This window comes from Notamacropus eugenii, chromosome 5 (assembly GCF_028372415.1).
Source record: "Notamacropus eugenii isolate mMacEug1 chromosome 5, mMacEug1.pri_v2, whole genome shotgun sequence".
NCBI lineage: Eukaryota > Metazoa > Chordata > Mammalia > Diprotodontia > Macropodidae > Notamacropus > Notamacropus eugenii.
In genome coordinates, this window is record NC_092876.1 from 300,870,013 (window position 1) to 300,888,364 (window position 18,352).

Below are 18,352 nucleotides of genomic sequence, written 5' to 3' on the forward strand. Positions count from 1 at the left end.
GGAGAATTTTCTTTAATTATTTCTTGTATTATTGTATCAAGATTCTTTTTTTATTGCTGCTTTTAGGTAGTTCAATTAATCTTACATTTCTTTCTTTTTGATCTGTTCTCCACCTCAGTTGTTTTTCTTATGAGATAACTTCACATTCTTTCCTACTTTTTTCATTCTTTGTATTATTATTTCTTGGTTTCTTGTAACTTTGCTGGCTTCACCTTGCCTAATTCTAATTTTCAAGAACTTTGTTTTCTTCCTTAAGATTCTGGATCTCCTTTTGCACTTGGGTAATTTTCTTTTCATAATCTTCTTGGCTTTTTTGTATTGTTAAATAAAAATTTTTCCTTAGTCTCATTTGATTTTTAAAGTCTTTTTAAAGTTCTTCTATGAATTCTTTTTAGGCAGGTGACCATTTTATGTTACTCTTTGGGATAGGAGAGGTTTTTTGTTTGTTTCAATATCCTCCTCTGAAAATGAACCCCAGTTTTCTCTATTCGCATAGTAACTTTCCATGGTTGAGTTCTTTCTCCTTTGCCTGCTCATTGTTTTTTATTGTTTGTTTTAATTTGTAGCAACTTGTTCTAATTACCTCTAATCCAAGTGTATGGGGGATGATGCCTCTGGCCTCAGATCCTCTTTCAGTTTTTCCCTGTGACCTCAGTTTCCCTGAAGCTGAGAACTCCCATAAGCTGAAGCTGAGAACTGTTCACAGCCATCAGTGTCCCCACCCTACTGCTTCTGCACTCATTGGGCTTGTGCTGGTTCCTTCTCATTCAGGGGTGCATCTGGGCAGCACAGCTGGGCCTGGTGTCCCATATCAGCAGAGGTTCCCTCAATCTTCCCCTGCTCAGACATCCAACTCCCCTCTCTACCAGGGAGGTGAAAATTCTTGTGACCAGGACCAAGGATACCTCCCAATACATCTAGCCCCAGTTCAGTGGAACTAGCCTGGAGGTGATTAGACTTCACAGGGACCCAACCGTAGTCCTGAGATTTTTCTTCCATTTTTCTCCAGTTGTCCTAGGAAGACCACTATTCTGCCCCAACTCTTTTTCATTTTTTTAACCACCCTACATTCTCCCTGAGGTCCTATTTTGTCTTGTTTGTTGGGGAATTCTGAAGAGCTTGGAATTTTCTGACCTCTCTGCTATCTTCCTGCAGCCACTTTTCTAATGTAATTCTAGTATTATGGTATTGTGTCTGTCTTTCCATAACCCTTTCAAAATTGGCTGTGAAAGTGAAATGTGATATGTGAATGACAGACTGATCTGCCTATGATCATATTATGTGGTAGTATCTTTGATAAGGTTCAAATAGCAAAGGTAATAACAAAATTCAGGAAGTGCCTGAGGTGTGCGGAACATACAAATGTAATAGAATAAACGAGCTGCAAATAGAGAGAAAAGGTAGGGTTGAAATGAAATTGGCTGAGAGAAAACAAACTATTACCTTCTTTCTTCTAAAGTCAATACAGGCTTTATGAAGCAGAAATGGAATTCCAGGAGGTCTTTGAAAGATGGCAATGTTTCAGGACCTTGCACTTTTATTCAGAGACAGAAGACTTCAGCTCTGTCACTGGCAGGTGATTTAGGACAACTTCTGTAGGTCTTAGTTTCCTAATCTGTGAAATACGGAAAGGTTGAATTAGATAACCTCCAATTTATCTTCAGGTTTTAATCCTGTGATCCCGTAATTCTGTTTAGTATTTGGTAAATCTGCTGCTCTAGCCTGGCTGTATGTAGTACACTGAAAAAGGCAAGGAGGAGAGAAGGAAACACAGACAAAGATGATGAAAAAAAATCAGCCTGAGGGGAGATTGGGTAAGACAGTATGGGGAGAAGAGAAGTAGAGTGGGACTCTGTTATCTAACGTAAGACCATGAAGTGGATAGAACAGAACTCTGATCTAGTTTGAAGGATTCTTTCTCTTTCCTTTGGTATGTATGTTAAAGACCTCAGATATATATAAACCTGTATATTAAACCTGGACCTGGACAGATATTGATCTGTTCTCTAATGTCAACCCCCTTTTACAGAAGCTTTTGTGTTCCTATATTTTTGTTAGTTTTACTGATGTGTCTAATGTTTTCTGCAATGGTCATTTTTTGATAGTCAGCCCCATCCTACCATAGAACCCTTTCTTTTTACAAAGAAAGATAATTAAAACAATTATGTGTTCATCTTTGGGATTGAAAATCACAGCCTCAATAGAGGTAATATTTTGATAGATTTTCATCTTTATACTGACCTAGAGATTTCCCTCAGAGTCCATGTGCTTACAACATCCATTAAACACTTTTCTCTTTTTATTTTGAGCAAATATTCTGCTTAGCTCCCTAATGTCCATCTGTTTTTAGAAGATCCTAGGAGTTACTGGTGGGAAAGGCTCTCTAGTTGCTCTTCCAAATCCTTTTCCATAGCACTGTGTTTTATAAGGTAAACTAATAACCTGCCTGTTGTATCTAAAAGAGTGCCTGAGGAAATGTTTCTGGTGTTAAAAAAAATATGCAGGAGTGCTGCACTTTATATGGTAACTAGTGACTTGAAAGATCATAACTTAATGTCTTTGAACTCTACATCTCCCACTAACATCAAATAAAAATTTAACTACCAGCATTTACCAGTGAAAGGCATTGTAAGACAAATCCTTGGCTAAAAATTATCCTTTTACTATTTTTTTATAATTATAGGCTTCCCTATATATTAAACTCCTTTTGGTCCAGAATAATTGAATATTCTGGTTATTTGAATATGATTGCATTAATATCACCACACAGAAAACACATATAATAGCCATTCATAAAACTAAAACTACTCAAGCATAATTTAATCTTTCATCAACTTAAAAGGTTCTTTAGCTCTTGCAATGCCTCAGGGTTGTCTTGGTTATCATCATCAGTTATTTTTGTCAAAAGTTTTTAATATGAAAAGTGGACCTAGAGGAATTCTAAGTATTCTTCCATATCTAAAAAATCTAGGTTTCTATAAGATACAAGTCATTGACTGAATGTTTAAAATATTATTAATGTATTCATTCAACAGGTAATTATTAAAAGTCCTCATATATACAGAGTCATCTCCTAGGAATGGAAGGCAATATAAAGTGGTCCCTGGCTTCATACAACATATAGTATAGTAGGTGGAGATTTTAAAACAGATATCTGTAATACCCCTACTGTGTGATCACTGTTATAGAGAGGTGCCTCAAAAAGTGCTATGTTTTCTTCAAGGAATGTAATTGTCAACTGGGGAGGGAGAGCAGTTAGGGAAGGTGTCAACAAGGAAGTGGCATCTGAGTTGGCATATGAAGGATGAGCAGAAATTCAGTGGGCAAAGAAAGGGAGGAAGGGTTTTCCAGGTATAGGGCACAAAGGAACAGAGCTGGGAAAGCACAGCACAATGTTCAGGAAGCAAGACAGCATGCTTTGCCTGGAGTAGAAAGGGGCTAGAATCCAGAGTTCAGCAGATGAAGATGGAAATGTTGACTGGCGGAAGATTGTAGAACAAATATTCTTAATCATTTTTATGTCATGATGCCCTTTGAAAGTCTGCTAAAGCCTATGGATCCCTTCAGAGAATACAAAATTATTTTAAATACATAAAAAGAAAACACAGAGCATTATAAAGGTAACCAATTATATTGAAATGCATTTATCAAAGTATGTATTTTAAACCATCTTGAATTGTTCACAGATCCCAAGTTAAGAATTCTCATTTTAGAGGATTTTGAATGTCAAGCAAAGAAGTGATAATATGTGATTGTTTTCTTTTTAATCAAGTTGTTTAGTTATCGTTTGTCTCTTTCTTATAAAGTAATGGGGAAACGTAAATCAATCATAAAGCATATGGTAGCAAGCAATAGTTTCAGCTTGGATTACAGAAAAATGAGAGCTCCCTGTGTTCAGTCTGCTTAAAATGAGGCACACCTGCACACATAAGCCAGCTTGTTGCACAGGAATTGTTCATCTCCTGTATTTTGGGGTAATGAGATTTAAAGTGTGTAGAAACAGTTCTTCACAAATGGAGGCTGATAGTAGAAAACCTTATTTGTCACACTTAAACAGAGTGACATTTCTGTTCTTCCATCAGGGGCATCTTAACTGAGGGTAGCCATCTGCCTGGTTTAAGACTTGAGTACACAGTAGTTTCATTCAGAAGATGGGTGGATGAGCTGGCAGGGCTCATTTAAAGTGGTAACATAAACTTGATTTGTCTCCAGACAGGCCTGGCTTTCAACACTCGTGCAACAGATGGCTACGTAGTGCCCTTAACTTTGAGGTCTCCACACATCATGAACTGAGTATATTCCAGTCCAAAAGCTGTTTTCTCATTGGAGAAAGTTTTTTTTTTTTTTTCCCGTGCACAGATCTTTCTGATTTTGGCACTTGGAGGATTTTATATGTTGCCAGCATCCTTGGCTTACACACACCACAAGGAACCATGGACAAAAAATATGGTCTTTGTTTTTAGACAAGTGACTGGTGCTTGAAAATTCATGAATCACAGGAAGAAAAGTTTTTATTTTTAAGTAAAGCTTAAATAGGGATTTCTCCATCTTGAAGGATTTGATAAACCTTTGCGTAACTCTCCATTCAGGTATAAAATTGAATGGGAGTAGTAACAATATTTGAAGGGTCTTCTGTGGGGAGAAAAGAGAGATTTCCATAGTTCCACTGACCAGAGGTTGATCTTGTCATGATCACATATTCTCTACCATTGTGAAAGTTTTTATTCCCTTTCTACTACTCTAAAGAAGAAATAAATAACTCTTGTACCTGTCTATCCTGAAGCATCTGTAAGCTTTTGTTTTGTAATTAAAAGTCACTCACCCATGTTATAGTATACCATTCCAGTTTCTACTAAAACATCTTTAAAAAGCTAAGTGGCAGTTGACACTGTGCAACATGTGAAATAAGGTCTTAAAACAGGATTTGCCATTTTTGTGTCATTTAAGATGTGTAGTTAGTAAACCAGTTTTATACGTAGCTCTTAAAAATAGAAGAAATGTTAGAAGCATCAGTGGACCCACTTGAAAAGAGACGATCAGACTCAAATACAAAAATGTCATTAAAAAACACTTGGTTTCACTCACGTAGGGGAGATAAAGATAGCAAGACCTACAAACCTGAAAATATGACAGTAGGTATCTTTTTCTACTCAGCATCTTCAATCAATGGATACATGTTAACCAAAAGTACCAGCATATTAGTATAGAAGAAAAGGTCCCTCAAAACATCTCCAACACATAATACAGAGAGACACAGATAGATAGGCAGATAGCCACAGACGTTGAGTGAGACAGATACAGAGAAAGACAGAGACAGAGAGACCGGGAGAGACAGGGAAAGAGTTCCAGGAACAGCATTTGGAGAAAACAGAATGTTGGATATAGGCAAAATGCAACTAATGTTCCTATTTTCTTAGAAATTATAGTTTAAATCCAGTTTGCAAATTGTTTATTTTTCAGTAAATTTCTGCTTGAGACTGCTAGTTTGTGCTCAACTTCAAAACCTCTGTAAGAATGGCATAGTTCCTAAACAATTGAACAGTTCAGCAATTCTGTGTGGGTACGTGGGGTGTATGTGTGTGTGTGTGTGTGTGTGTGTGTGTGAACGTTAGGAGACAAGGGTATCTTTTCCAGGAGTGCATGCCTTCCTAAGGCATTCTGTGTTCACATACTACATTCATAAGTATAGTTTTGGACTGACTGTGTGTTCATATTATGTCAATAGTAATGACATTAGTATCAGACATTCCATTGATTTTCTCTGTTTAGCCTTACAATAATTCTGTGAAGTAGGAACTATGGGGATTATCCTTTCCATTTTATGAATGAATAAGGTAAGGTTCAAAGAGGTTAAAAACCCCATAATTCCACAGCTTCTAAGTGACTGAGATGGGATTTGAACTCAGCTCTTCCTGATTCAAGGATCATATCTTATAGACTACATGGTAATTTTCCAGTTCCTACTTTTGTTTTACCTGTCTAATGTTTCACAAAATCAATTATTCAATAATGTTGACACTTTAATGAGTAGCCACTTCAAAGTGATTGGCATCTTCCCAAACTCTAAACTTTAAAAAGGTATAGTTGGGATGGGAGGTAAGAACCAGTAATTTTTATATTTTATTAATAAATTTTGTCCCTAAAAACTCCAGAACAATTGAAATTATTTTTTAAAATGTCTTTTCTCATGGCCTATGTTAGCAGATGACAGCTATCAACCCAATGTGAAAATAGCTAGCACAAGAATTGGCCATCATCTGGGCTAGCTCCTATAGAAACTGAATAGTATCTTCTAATTAATCGTCATATCAGATTAAATATATATGTATATATACACACATGTAGATTTTATGTGTGCGTAAACACATGCACAAATACAGACATGTAATTTTAGCAAGTTCTTTTACCCCCAGATATTTCTAATTTAAGTTAGAGTTCTGTACAACTCATTTTTAGCCTATCACTGGATGGTCCCTTTTTTGTTCTTTGAATATAGGATAATTGGTATTGTTACCAAAGGAAAAAAAAATATTGTTCTTCCCTCAGTTTCTAGGTTTAAAAAAAATTATGTCCCTTAGCATAGTTTTTTTTTCACATAGGTCAGGTTCAGACCTTGCATTTCAGACCTTGTTCTAAAACAAGACAAAAAACAGCTCTTAGAAGGGGAAGAGGGGATAGAGTAACCATTGTCTCCTAGCAGGCCCAGAAACTCTACCTCGTGGTAATTATCTTACGACTTTTCCTGGTTTACTTAACACAGGCAATCTGACCATGCCTCCACATTCCGGGGCACGATGGTACTCATTCTTTAGTCAACACCTTCCTGATAAGATGTCAGCAATACTCAAGCTGATTAAAATTAAAGAGTTCAATCAACTAGCATTTAATGAGCACTAAATGCCCCTGCCCCTAAGTGTGCACTTCTTAGGACCAGGGCTCCTGTTCCTTTTTCTGTGAAACTGCAGAGATCAACCACAGTTAAAGCTGGGGAGGTACAATGAACCTCTGCAGAGAACTGGATGTTTTCCTGGTCCTTGGAATAGTTTGAGAATGTGTATATGTATGAATATGTATGTAGGTATATTCATATGCACACACATATATCTGTGCATATATGTGCATGTGTATGTATATACCAATACATATGTACATATACAATTTAATATAAATTTAAATATATATTTTAAAAAATTGATGTGTGTGTTCATGTATGACCTGACCAGGCATAATGAAGCTTGTACATAGAAGGGTTCACAGAATTAGATTTCATGGCATAATCCATCTTTGTGGCTTTTTTGGCTATTTCACCTGAGGATTAAAAAAAAGTTTCAGTTTTATAATGATAAGTGCAGATGGAGATACTGTTTCAAGTGACTTATTCCATAAACCAGATAAAATTAGATTGATAAATGTATCTAGATTACAGGCCTGAAGCTCCCTATTCTTGATTTTAGGACTGAAATGTAGAATGAATGATAATAGTCCTAGACAAAGGTGACATCTGTAAGGTACAGAGGTTCAGTAACTTCTCCAGGATCTAATAGCTTATAAATATTTGTGGTAGAACTTGAACCCAGGTCTTCCTGACCCTAAGTATGCTGCCTCTTTTCTTCTCCCTCTGTAATGAATTGCTTGAGATAAGTGTGGCACATTAGGGATCTCTTCTTGAATAATCTCAGTTATAACTAAGGGCTAACAATTCTGGGACAACCAGGAAAGCTTCGATAAATCTAAAACTTCCCTGTAGTACTCAGTATGATCTTCACCATAATATTAATAAAGATAACATGAATGAAATTATTTTCAGTTCATTTTAGAGCTGAGACAACTGAGACCCAGAGAGGCAATAGATTGTAATTTGCTTAATACAATTAACTATTGAAAAGGCCAATATTAGACCTGGAATAGTCAATGGCTAATTCCTAGTCCAAGGTTCTTTTCTCTATGCCAGGCGACTTTTTACTAAATATAACTGGAGTATTAATTGGTTGTAATTGATACATTCTGAAAATACAGGTGGACGTCATTTTATGTTCTGAATGGGTTCCTAAAATATCAAATGCAAAAAGCATTGTTAGTATAGGATTATTTTAAATAAACTCAAGGAGTTCCATCATATGATATAAACTGTTGTGTTACAAAGATGTTCTTTTGCAAATCTGCATTTTCATATTTTATGTATCTTGGAATGTAACACATCACATTTTTATGAGTGGAACAGAATGTGCATTCTTTTGTTTGTTGATAAAAGAGGGAAGGGGATAGAAGGGAAATAAATGGAGAAATCTAAATGTTATTTTTTAAAGGTATTAGCAAAATTTGCTGAACAACAGAAAACTGAAACATAGTAAGCAAAGAAACACAATTTATGAATGATATGCCTACCCTAATATGAAGCAAGAATCACATGGGATATATTTAATACTACTTTGTAACCTTCTGATCAGGAGGGGAGATGATTTTACATTTTGTGACAGTCAAGTGAAAACAGCCCAGTTCTATATAGCCCCTCAAAAATTTTATAAAACAAACATGGTCAAGGAGGAGAGCTTTGCCAAGGAGGGAGTAACCCTGGAGATCTCAAACAAATGCAACAGTGCCATGTAACTGTTTCATTTTGTCTGCTCTGAAGAAAATGAACAACTATTCATGGTTTTTTCTTCTTCCCAGGGAGAAGTTGGCTGTGGCTCGACTGCAGCGAGAAGTTGCCCGAAGTAGAAGGGAAGGAACAATGGTGAGCCTGACTATTCTCTTTCCAAATTCTGATTTGATGCTTCCCATTCAAGGGTTTGTGGCTCAGAAAGCATTTTGTCTAATTAAGGAGAGCTCAGGAAATGAGTGGTCTTGCGTCAGACTTAATGATGTTTTGGTAAATGATGTATTCATAATGTAGCTTCGACAATTCTGCTGTTTGCCAAAAAAAAAAGTCAACTACTTTGGAAAGGTTCTCTCCCCCACCTTGATTGTAGGGTCATTTTGTGATGGTCTATTGGATTCTCAGTCCACAAACTCTAGGAACACTATGGTCATAAATGAGCAACATCCAATTTCCAAATTAGGATATTTAACAGTTATTTGTGCTTTCCAAGCTCAGAGAAGAGGGGTGAGTGGGTATGTATGCAGAGAGAGAAGAGAGTAAGGTGCTTGATAATGTTATAATCTTGCATTCTTCTGCACTATCCATTATTTCATTGGTTTCCCTTTCCTTTGCATCTTGTACCATTTAGAAAACTGATGTTACTTTGTTTTGAATTGCTGTAAAATCGATGAGATTGTTTTGGTTCACAGAATCTTCACTTTATATCATGTTTTTTGCCAAAGTAGCTGTTTGTTCACAAATAACATTAAAAATGTCTATTCTGGGACCCACAAAAATGTTGTTTTGTGGATTAACTGCTACTGCTACCCCTGAGACAACAGACCCTGGGGCCCCTTTTTTCTTCCATTTATTACAAAACTAGAGTTTATGAAAGTTTTTTGGTGTGAAATTCTTTTTTCAAAGTGATATTTTCAGATCTTTAATGTCATAATCTTGTGATTTCACGAATGCTGATTAGAAACCCACTATGTTCAAAAGATGCCGAACTTTTGTGAGATAAACATGTCTGAATCCTCAAAAGCAAAGGGCTAAAACAAAAGGTCAAGTTTAGAGGAATGATTGTTCCAAATTTCAGAGATATAGTGACCCATGAAGAATGTTTACAAATATAAAATATGACCTAAAATATACACTCAGATATCTAGAAGTTGGATGACAAGGTGTTAGTAATGACATTCTTTAATGTAGTTTTCTTTAATTGGATACTTTCTATAAGACAAATGGAGTTGTGGATATAAAACAAAAAACAAAACCAAACATAACCAAACTTCACTAATATCTTGGAAAATTTGGTTTTAAAAGACTGGGACAGATATTAAGCTAACCAGTTGATTAATTAAATACACTGCATGGGGAATTTTCAGACTGGACTTTATATTTCAATATAGTAAGAAATGCATTAAATATAAGTCATTATAATATTAAATATCATTATTCATTCAAACAAGTCACTTGTCTCCTCTGGATTTCAGCTTCCTTATCTTTAAAATGAAGGAGTTACATTACATAACCTCTACAGTTCCATCTGGCTGTACCATTGTATGTCTCTGAAATTGTCTTTTATTGAATTAAGATTTTATAGTCACACTCACAGTTATCTATGATGTGCAGCTTGTTCTGTCAATATCTAAATACAACCAGCAAAGAGCATTCAATGCAATTAACCTGTTCTTTGTGTTCATTAGAGATTCAATGTCTTAAAACAAGCCTTGAAAGAGTCTCGCTCTGACTTCTAGAGGTATGGAACCTAAAACTATCTGAGAGGTGGTGCCTATCCATTCTTTTAAAAAAAAGAAAAAGAAACAGGCATAGAGGGGGAAGGAAACCACTTCTATTATTTTAATTGAAAAAGTTTCTTTCTATCACTTGAAAAAATATCTCATAAGAAATTAATCAGTTTCTTATAAATGAAAGGTTTCTTTTCTTTTACTCTTTTTCTTCTACCTCTGCATTGTATTTGACTTGTTCCTCCCACCACTACCCATGATTGAATGTTTATTTCTCTTGTTTTTATCTTTATTTAGTTTTAAGGCAAGTTCTTTATACCTTATATGCCTTTATGCCTTGGATGTCTAATTGGTATCAGTCATTAATAAGTCATTTGAATTTTTGGTTTTTACCTCCAAGAAACTTTTTTCTATGTAGCTAGAAACATTTCTGCAAACTGTTAAAGCCCACCTTTTAAAAACTTGTAACTTCAATCCAGTATTGAGTGTTGTAGGCCAAGAACTACTAATATGGAAATGACTTGTTTTACATTATCAACATTTCTGAAAGTGAAGCTGGTAAGTATCCAGGAATGGCCACTGTTTTCCTTCCAGCATAGTACTAAAATACCCAGTACAACCACTTCCAGCTGTGATACAGCATAAATAAGTTAGTTACCATTTCTGGTAGTTATGGCTAACTTCAAGATTGTGCCAGCTGTACTCATTGCCCTGGAAGCTGGGAGCCATTCACATACACATATAAACTATTTTTTTAAAGAACACTGTAGTCCACAGGTAACATCATGGTGCTTTCTAAGCATTATAAAATTCATTTTCAATAAAAACACTGAAATCAGTATAACTTACTATGGGTCAAACTAGGTTTTCATGGACTGTACTAGGAACATTCAACATTTTCAAAACATTTATATGGGATGTTACATTCTGAATTCCAAAAATTCTTAGAAAACTACTTCAGATAAAAATAGTAAAGTGTCATCATAATGAGTTTCATAACTCAGATGCACCCCTACCAGTGTTTGTCCTAGAGTAGATTCTAGTCAATGAATCCTTGGTGATTATTGGCGGAGAAAATGATTATATGGGGTACCTGAGATGGGGCCAGTAAATAGCCCTCAGGTTGCTACGTAGTATCAGCACAGAAAGCTGACAGGTGATAAGGAGGAACAATGAGTATTTAAATCCATTAAGTCTTTGAGTACTGGAAGTCATAAAGAACCTAAGAGATATGTCTGTCCTTGAAATTGGGAGAGTAACTAGATGTGAGTCTTCCTGACACCGGGTCCAGCATTCTATTATCTGCAGAATGGACTGGAGAGGGAGGTGGCAAACCACTCCAGTATCCCTGCCAAAAAGAAACAAACAAAAAAAACCTAAATGGTGACATAGAGAGTCACAACACAGATGAGTTGGACAGGACTGAACTGACTGAACATGAAACTTGGATGGGGGAAATTTATTTCATTATAACTGGTTTCCTTTCTAACCTTATGTATTTTATTTTATGCATTTAAAACATTATTCTGAGAAGTCTGTAGACTTCGCCAGAGTGCCAAAGGGGTCCAGGACACAAAAAAATATTAAGAACCCCTGTAAAAAAAAGAAATTAGGAGAGTAAGCTGAGGTGGGAATTGGTTGGCTATGGGGTCCTAAGTTCAGGTGGGGTGGAAATGGATGATGGGAGAGCCACTGGTAATGGCAAGTGAGTAAGTTTCCAGCTTCAGCTAAGGCAAGAGCTTTTTCCTTTACTTTTTTGTTCCAGAAGCCAAATCTTATCCTTAAAGGTCTCTGAGGTTTTCTATATGAGGGAAAATTTCTAAATCCATCCATGATTTAGATCCAAGTAATCCTGCCTCTCCCTTTCTTCCATGGTGATTCAGTTGAAGCCTCCTATTTGATCTGATTTACGAAGACCAGAATCCTGTTGATGCCTGGCTTCTTAACTTTGTTTTCATGGTATCCTCTTCTGTTCTCACTAATTCTTATCACTTCTAAATAATAGTATAGAGAAGAGGCAAAAGCAGGACAGAGTTCAGGTTCAGAGACATAGAGAGCAAGCATGAATTTGCTTTTCTTCTTGATATTTTAGGAAACTCCCCAAATGTAGACTAACTGACTTGAAGGCTGTCACAGTCCTTCAGGGAGATAGACAAAGGCACCTCTCTGAGGCTGAGTCCTCAGAAGGTTATGGTGTTATCTGAACAACAGCCTGATAGGATAAAAAGGCAGCCATTCCCTGGCCAGCAGGCAGATCATGCTCCACATGCATCCCAGTTTCAAATCCCATGCCCCCAATCCAAGTGTAGATCACAGAAGTCAAGGATCTGCCCCCAAAAGGAGGAAGAAGAGAAGTGCACAATCCCCATGGATTCCCAGTCAGGTGTTTGCTGCTTTCATTTCACCCAGGTGCGGCGGTGTGGCCATTGTGCACAGGGCTGGGGGAGAGGTGGAAGGTGGAAACTCAGTGGAACTTGAGATTCTGGGTTGAAAAGGGGATGGGAGTGGGGATGGGAGACCTACAACACTAGGAAGGCATGGATGGTAATGGATAGTGAGGGACTGAAGAAGAGTTCAGAGAGGCAGCTGTGAAGAACTTGTATTTGTCTTTAGATCCAGAGTTGTGTTGTTTCCAACATTTTTTATACTTTGGGAGTCATGATATGCTCAGTTGGATAACTTTATCTTAATTCATTCTGTTTAAATCCAATTCCTTTTGTCCTGTCCAATAAAAAAGAGGATTGCTTACTACCTACCCAAGTGTTTAAGATTACTTCTTATATATAGAATTATATATAATTACATCTTTCCCCATTCTTCCTCTGAGTGTAGAATAGAACCTGAGATTCAGATCTCAGATTCAGAATCCTCTGAATAGAAGAAGCAATAGAAATAACCTCTATAGTAGAGCTACATTTTCAAATAAAGAAATATTTTTTTGATAAATCAAACGTCAAGAGAATGAAGTCATTTATGTATGATGTACAGCAAGTGCACTGATAGGAGAGTTATATTTCATCACAACTTTGATCTTAAAGATCTCTGTGACTTTATGCAAGTTACTTAACATCACTGGACCTCAAATTTCTAACATGTAAAATAGAGATAATAATGTTAGTTTTACTTTCCTCATAAGGCTGGTATGAGATTCAAGTGGGAATAAAGTAATAGATCTGAAAATGTTTCAGAAGCTATGAAATAATTATACAAATGAAAGGTTTTATTATCTTGAAAAAGAAGGAGAAAATGCAACTGGTGAAAAGATTTGAATTTGAATCCAAAAGTGAAAGTCAAGAGAAGCTTTGAGCGAGTTACAAGATGATATTGTCTCTTAGATGAAATAGAGAAAGAAATATAAGAAAGAGAGAAAATGTCTGATTTCTTTTTACTCCACTAAAATTGTACAGGACTCTGGCAAGAGGTTTCATGTTGTAAAGTGAATGAGAAAAAAAATTAAGTGTTCTTGGAAATGGAAGTTTAGATTGGGTTTATGTAGATTTTCCTACTAATAAATGGAGGGAAAACTAAGACATGCAAGTATGAAACTTCTATGATGATTGTTCTATAAAAGTTAATCATGCCTTCTATGTTGAACTGAATACAGTTGGATATTTTGATAAATACTTGATTATTGGGAAATATGTTTTGTGATTATATAAGGGAGAAGAATATATATATATATATTTATATATTTGACAGGGATCTCAATAAACCTTTGTACTATTAAGTTCTATTGCATTCAGGGGCTCTCATGGTGTGATACTGAGGTAATGTTAAAATATGCATATTTACTTGAGAGGTTTAGGCATTTCAAGATATTCAGTCCTGCTATACAAAGTAGCAGTCTTGAGTGATCATGGGCTTTTAGAATTAGAGCTGGAGAGGACCTTCGGGATCTTCAGAGATCCTAGTCCAGCCTATGTAATCATACAGAAGGGTAAACAGAGGGCCAAAGAGATGATGTGACCAGTAAAACCAACTCTGAAGGCAGGCTCCTGACACCAGATTCAGTTCTTATTCCACAGCGTTTCATAGGCAGTGGGTCTGGAGTCAGGAAGCCCTGATTTGAAAGCCAGTCTTTGATACTGTCTGTGTGATCTGTAAAGTGGAGATACTAAGAGCATTAACTCTCAGGGCTCATGTGAGAATCGAACGAGATCAGTAGTTATGAAGTGCTTTATCCATGGTAGCTGTTACTGTTGTTATGATCAGTAGTGCTGCTGCTCCTCCTGCTGTGGTGGATGTTACCTTAATCTGGCATAAAAGGGAAAAACAAGTTTTTTGTTTTTGTTTTTCCTTCTCACATTGATGTGGTAGAGGCAGATTAGAAGGAGAATTGGCCTTGGATTGAGGAATAAATGCACTTGAATCCTGTCTCTGACACGTATTATCTACGTGACCCACCAGGTCACTCAGCATCTCAGTGCCCTAGGCAAGCCTCTAACAGTATAAGCTGCTCAGCATTGATAGAAAGAGTTTCCTTTGTGGGATTTCTCTACATTAATGAATTTAAAGGTCTAGTCCAAAGAAAAATAGATATATTGATGAAAGGGGCAGAGATAGTCACTGAACCTTTGATTTCAATGGTGTTATTAGAGAGGCTGGTATAGCCATCACCATGGACCAAAGGGAAATATAAATGTTATTTTTCCTCAAATAGTATTTACATATGTTTCTATGCTGCTGTTTCTTGGTATTAAAACAAAGAAACAAACAAAAAAGATCTTTTTAACTACAAAGGGTTCACTTCTACTTTGGACCAGTTATATACCCCACTAATAGAATCCCTCATAGAAACAATCAAAATACTTGGCTTACCTTACAGGAAAAAAAAAACAAACAAACTGGCCCATTTAAATTAAAGCAGGAATTTAGGAAAACAAAGTATATCTTTAAAAGTATATATTTTTCATTTAAATGTACCATGAATTTATGCGTGGTCAACTTTATTTTGAATCCTATAGCAATGTTGCGAAGGAGAGGTAGTATAATGGATAGAGGACTGACCTCGTTGCCAGTAAGATCTTTGTTGAAGTCTTACCTCTGACCAGCACTAGCTGGGTGACAGTGGGTGAGTCATTTAACCTCTTTGTACTTCAGGCAACTCTTTGAGGGATCTGACTGATTGTGTAGAACTAGGCTAGTTCTAAGGGCAAATAGTTTGCAAATGGGAAAACAGAGCATGGAATAGGAATGATTAGACTCAAGAGTCTAGATGCAAATTACCAATGAATTGCCAACAAGCTTTAGGTAACAGGATTTTCCATGCCAGGAGTTCTTCATACCCTATGAAATTACTGTCTTGAATTTCCCCACCTTCCCAATTAAAGGGGCACATGTGTTTCTAGAGTTCTATAAAGTTACAAAATACTTTTAAAAAACAGGCAGTTCAACTCAATAAACATTTATTTAGTAGTAGACGCTGGAAATGCAAAAATAACTCAGAACCAGACATCAGGAACCTTACAATATAATAGGAGGTTGTATACATACATACATAATACACACAACATGTAAACATACAAACAAATACAAACAAGATTGACTTAGGCAAATGAACGATCCAGATGAGTGCTTTAATACAATTTGAAGAAGCGGGGATCCCTTTCAGCTGATAGGGTTAGAGTGGTAAGTCTGAGAAACCTGCTGTATGGCTGTGATGTAATGTTTACACAGCTGTCTGCTCTAGTAATCTATATGAATTGTTGGAGGGACTAGGGGTTGAAGAAGAAGAGAGAAGAGAAGGGAGTTTACATACATGCAGTGTGAGCATGGAATGTGACAAATATGTACCCTAGAAACTTGGGAGCCTCTAGAGAAAGGGTTTGTGACTGGATAAGAGGGGTATGAGTTGGCAGAAATGGACATGCTTTGTAGGTATTTTGAGCCTTCTGTAGCTTTGGGTTCTGATGTACTCTCTCAAAGCAATGTCACCATTTGCGGCACAATGAGGAAAAGGCTCGGACAGATTGTATAACTAATTGGACCAGTTCTCAGGCCTGAGAATTTGCAAATGGGAAAAGATAACACTCACTGTGATGAATAGACTCAGAGTCTAGATATGATTGTAATTAATGGCAAGTGAGACGTACTTGTGAGGGAGTGCTGAGATTGCAAGGATGGCTTCATGGAGAAAATGGCACCTTGTGTGGTGACTTGAAAGAATGGGTTTAGAACATGTTGAGATGAGGAGGAAGCAGATCTCAGGCATGGAGGGCAACTCCCATGAGTTCACAGAGGAGAGAGAGTACAGTACAAGCTTGGGAACAACAAGTAACCCAGAGTGTGTGAAGTGGAATAGTGGGAAATATGCATGGATAGATAGATTGGAGTTATATTGTAGGGGGTCTCAAGGGCCAGGCTACAGAATTTATATTTTGTTCTGTAGACAATTGGAAGCCTCAGTTTTCTTATCTTGAATATGAAAGGTTGGACTAGACAGCCTCCTTCTGGTTCCAAAAGTATGATCCTAATATAACACTGAAGATTTTGAGTAGTGAAATAGCAAGGTCATATCTGTTTATTAGAAGACTGTTTTAGACAAACTGTATGAAGTGTGTACTGAGGATCAGAAAATCTTAAGGCAGAGAGATTTTTTAGGAAGTCATTTTAATATTTTCATCTCAGAGGAGGTGAGGACCAAAGTGAAAAAGGTGATTGTATAATTAGAGAGAAGGGGTAAGTGTAGAAGCTATGGAATCAGAATCTTGGCAACTGATTGTATGAATGTGGGGGGGGCATGAGGTGGGAGGAGTGAATTGAGAGTCAAAGATGACTGTTTAGTTTCAAACTTGGGTAACTGAGAGGATGATGGTAAGATTAACAGGATTGACAAAGTTTAACTGAAGAATAAATTTGGGGGAAAATGATCAATTCAAAAATGAATGAATATGGTAAGTTAAAGCTCCATCAAGTAACAGGAAATGTGGAAATAGGTTTCATAGTATAAAATGAGAGTTTGACATACAGACTTGTGAGTCTTCTCCATATGTGGATGGCAATTGAAGTAATGGGTGAGATTGAAAGAGAGTGAGAAAGACAGAGATCAGTTCCAGACTCTGTTCCTTTCAGTGTTGTAGAACATTTTACACAAACACACATATGTGTATATACACACATGTATATACATATATATGTATATACATGTGTGTATGTGTATATGCATATATGCATATGTGTGTAGTTGTATGTGTGTGTGTTAGACTAAGTAAGGCATGAAGAGACATGATTGTAGTAAGGAAATGAACCTACCATTTGTGCTTGACTTATGAAGTCAGTCTCATTACTCTAAAAAGTCACACGTATCAGGAATAAGTAGCTCTCTGACTTTTAATGTGTATTTTCCTTTAAAATATCTTAGCCTTCATACCCAGATCCAATTTTCTTTTGCTTATGTGATTAGTTGAATGAACACTTCCTAGAATCTAAAGCTGGAAAGGAATTTAACAACCCTCTAGTCTGAGTCTCTCATTTTGTAGGTGAGGTTACTGAAGTCTAAAGAAGTTAGTTAAATACCTTGCCCAGGGTCACACAATAAGTGTCCAAGCCAAGATTCTAACCCAAGTCTTTGACTTCCATTCTAGAGCACTTTCCACTGGACCACCGTGATACATGGGTGATTTAAGGATCCATGACATGGTTGATATGAATTCTTCTTCCACTGAAGTGTATTGCAACCCCTCTAAGACTTGGTAGACACTCTTTAAAAGTTGCCTTTAAAGGAGAAATCCATCACCCATTGTCCAGCTTTCTGATAATGAGCCTTTCTAAACGTAGCTGGACTGGTTCCAAAGTGACAGATGCACACTTCGTTACTGAATTCTTTATGTGAAATCCTTCCAGCTTAGTAGTAGTTTTCAGAGCTTGTGTTCCCCAGTATTGTTAGAATTCAAGAACTTAGATGTATGTCCACATTCCTTGGTAAAGCAAGAAAGCAGGGCTTTATTGGAGATTGATGAAATTAAAATTTAAAATAATGTGATTGTGTGAAGAGGATTTATGCTAAAGAAGTTCTTTTCTGGAATTT

The 18,352-nt window shown here is 36.6% G+C and overlaps 1 protein-coding gene across 11 annotated transcripts in view; it reads left to right on the forward strand.

Annotated features, from left to right (window-relative positions):
- Nucleotides 1-18,352, forward strand: part of NCKAP5 (NCK associated protein 5) — a 1,146,457-nt gene that overhangs the window by 561,924 nt on the left and 566,181 nt on the right. For all 11 annotated transcript variants that reach the window (XM_072613277.1, XM_072613276.1, XM_072613278.1 and 8 more), the window contains one exon: nucleotides 8,671-8,734. In XM_072613277.1, coding sequence (XP_072469378.1) covers nucleotides 8,671-8,734 — 64 coding nt within the window. The remainder of the gene's footprint in view (nucleotides 1-8,670; nucleotides 8,735-18,352) is intronic.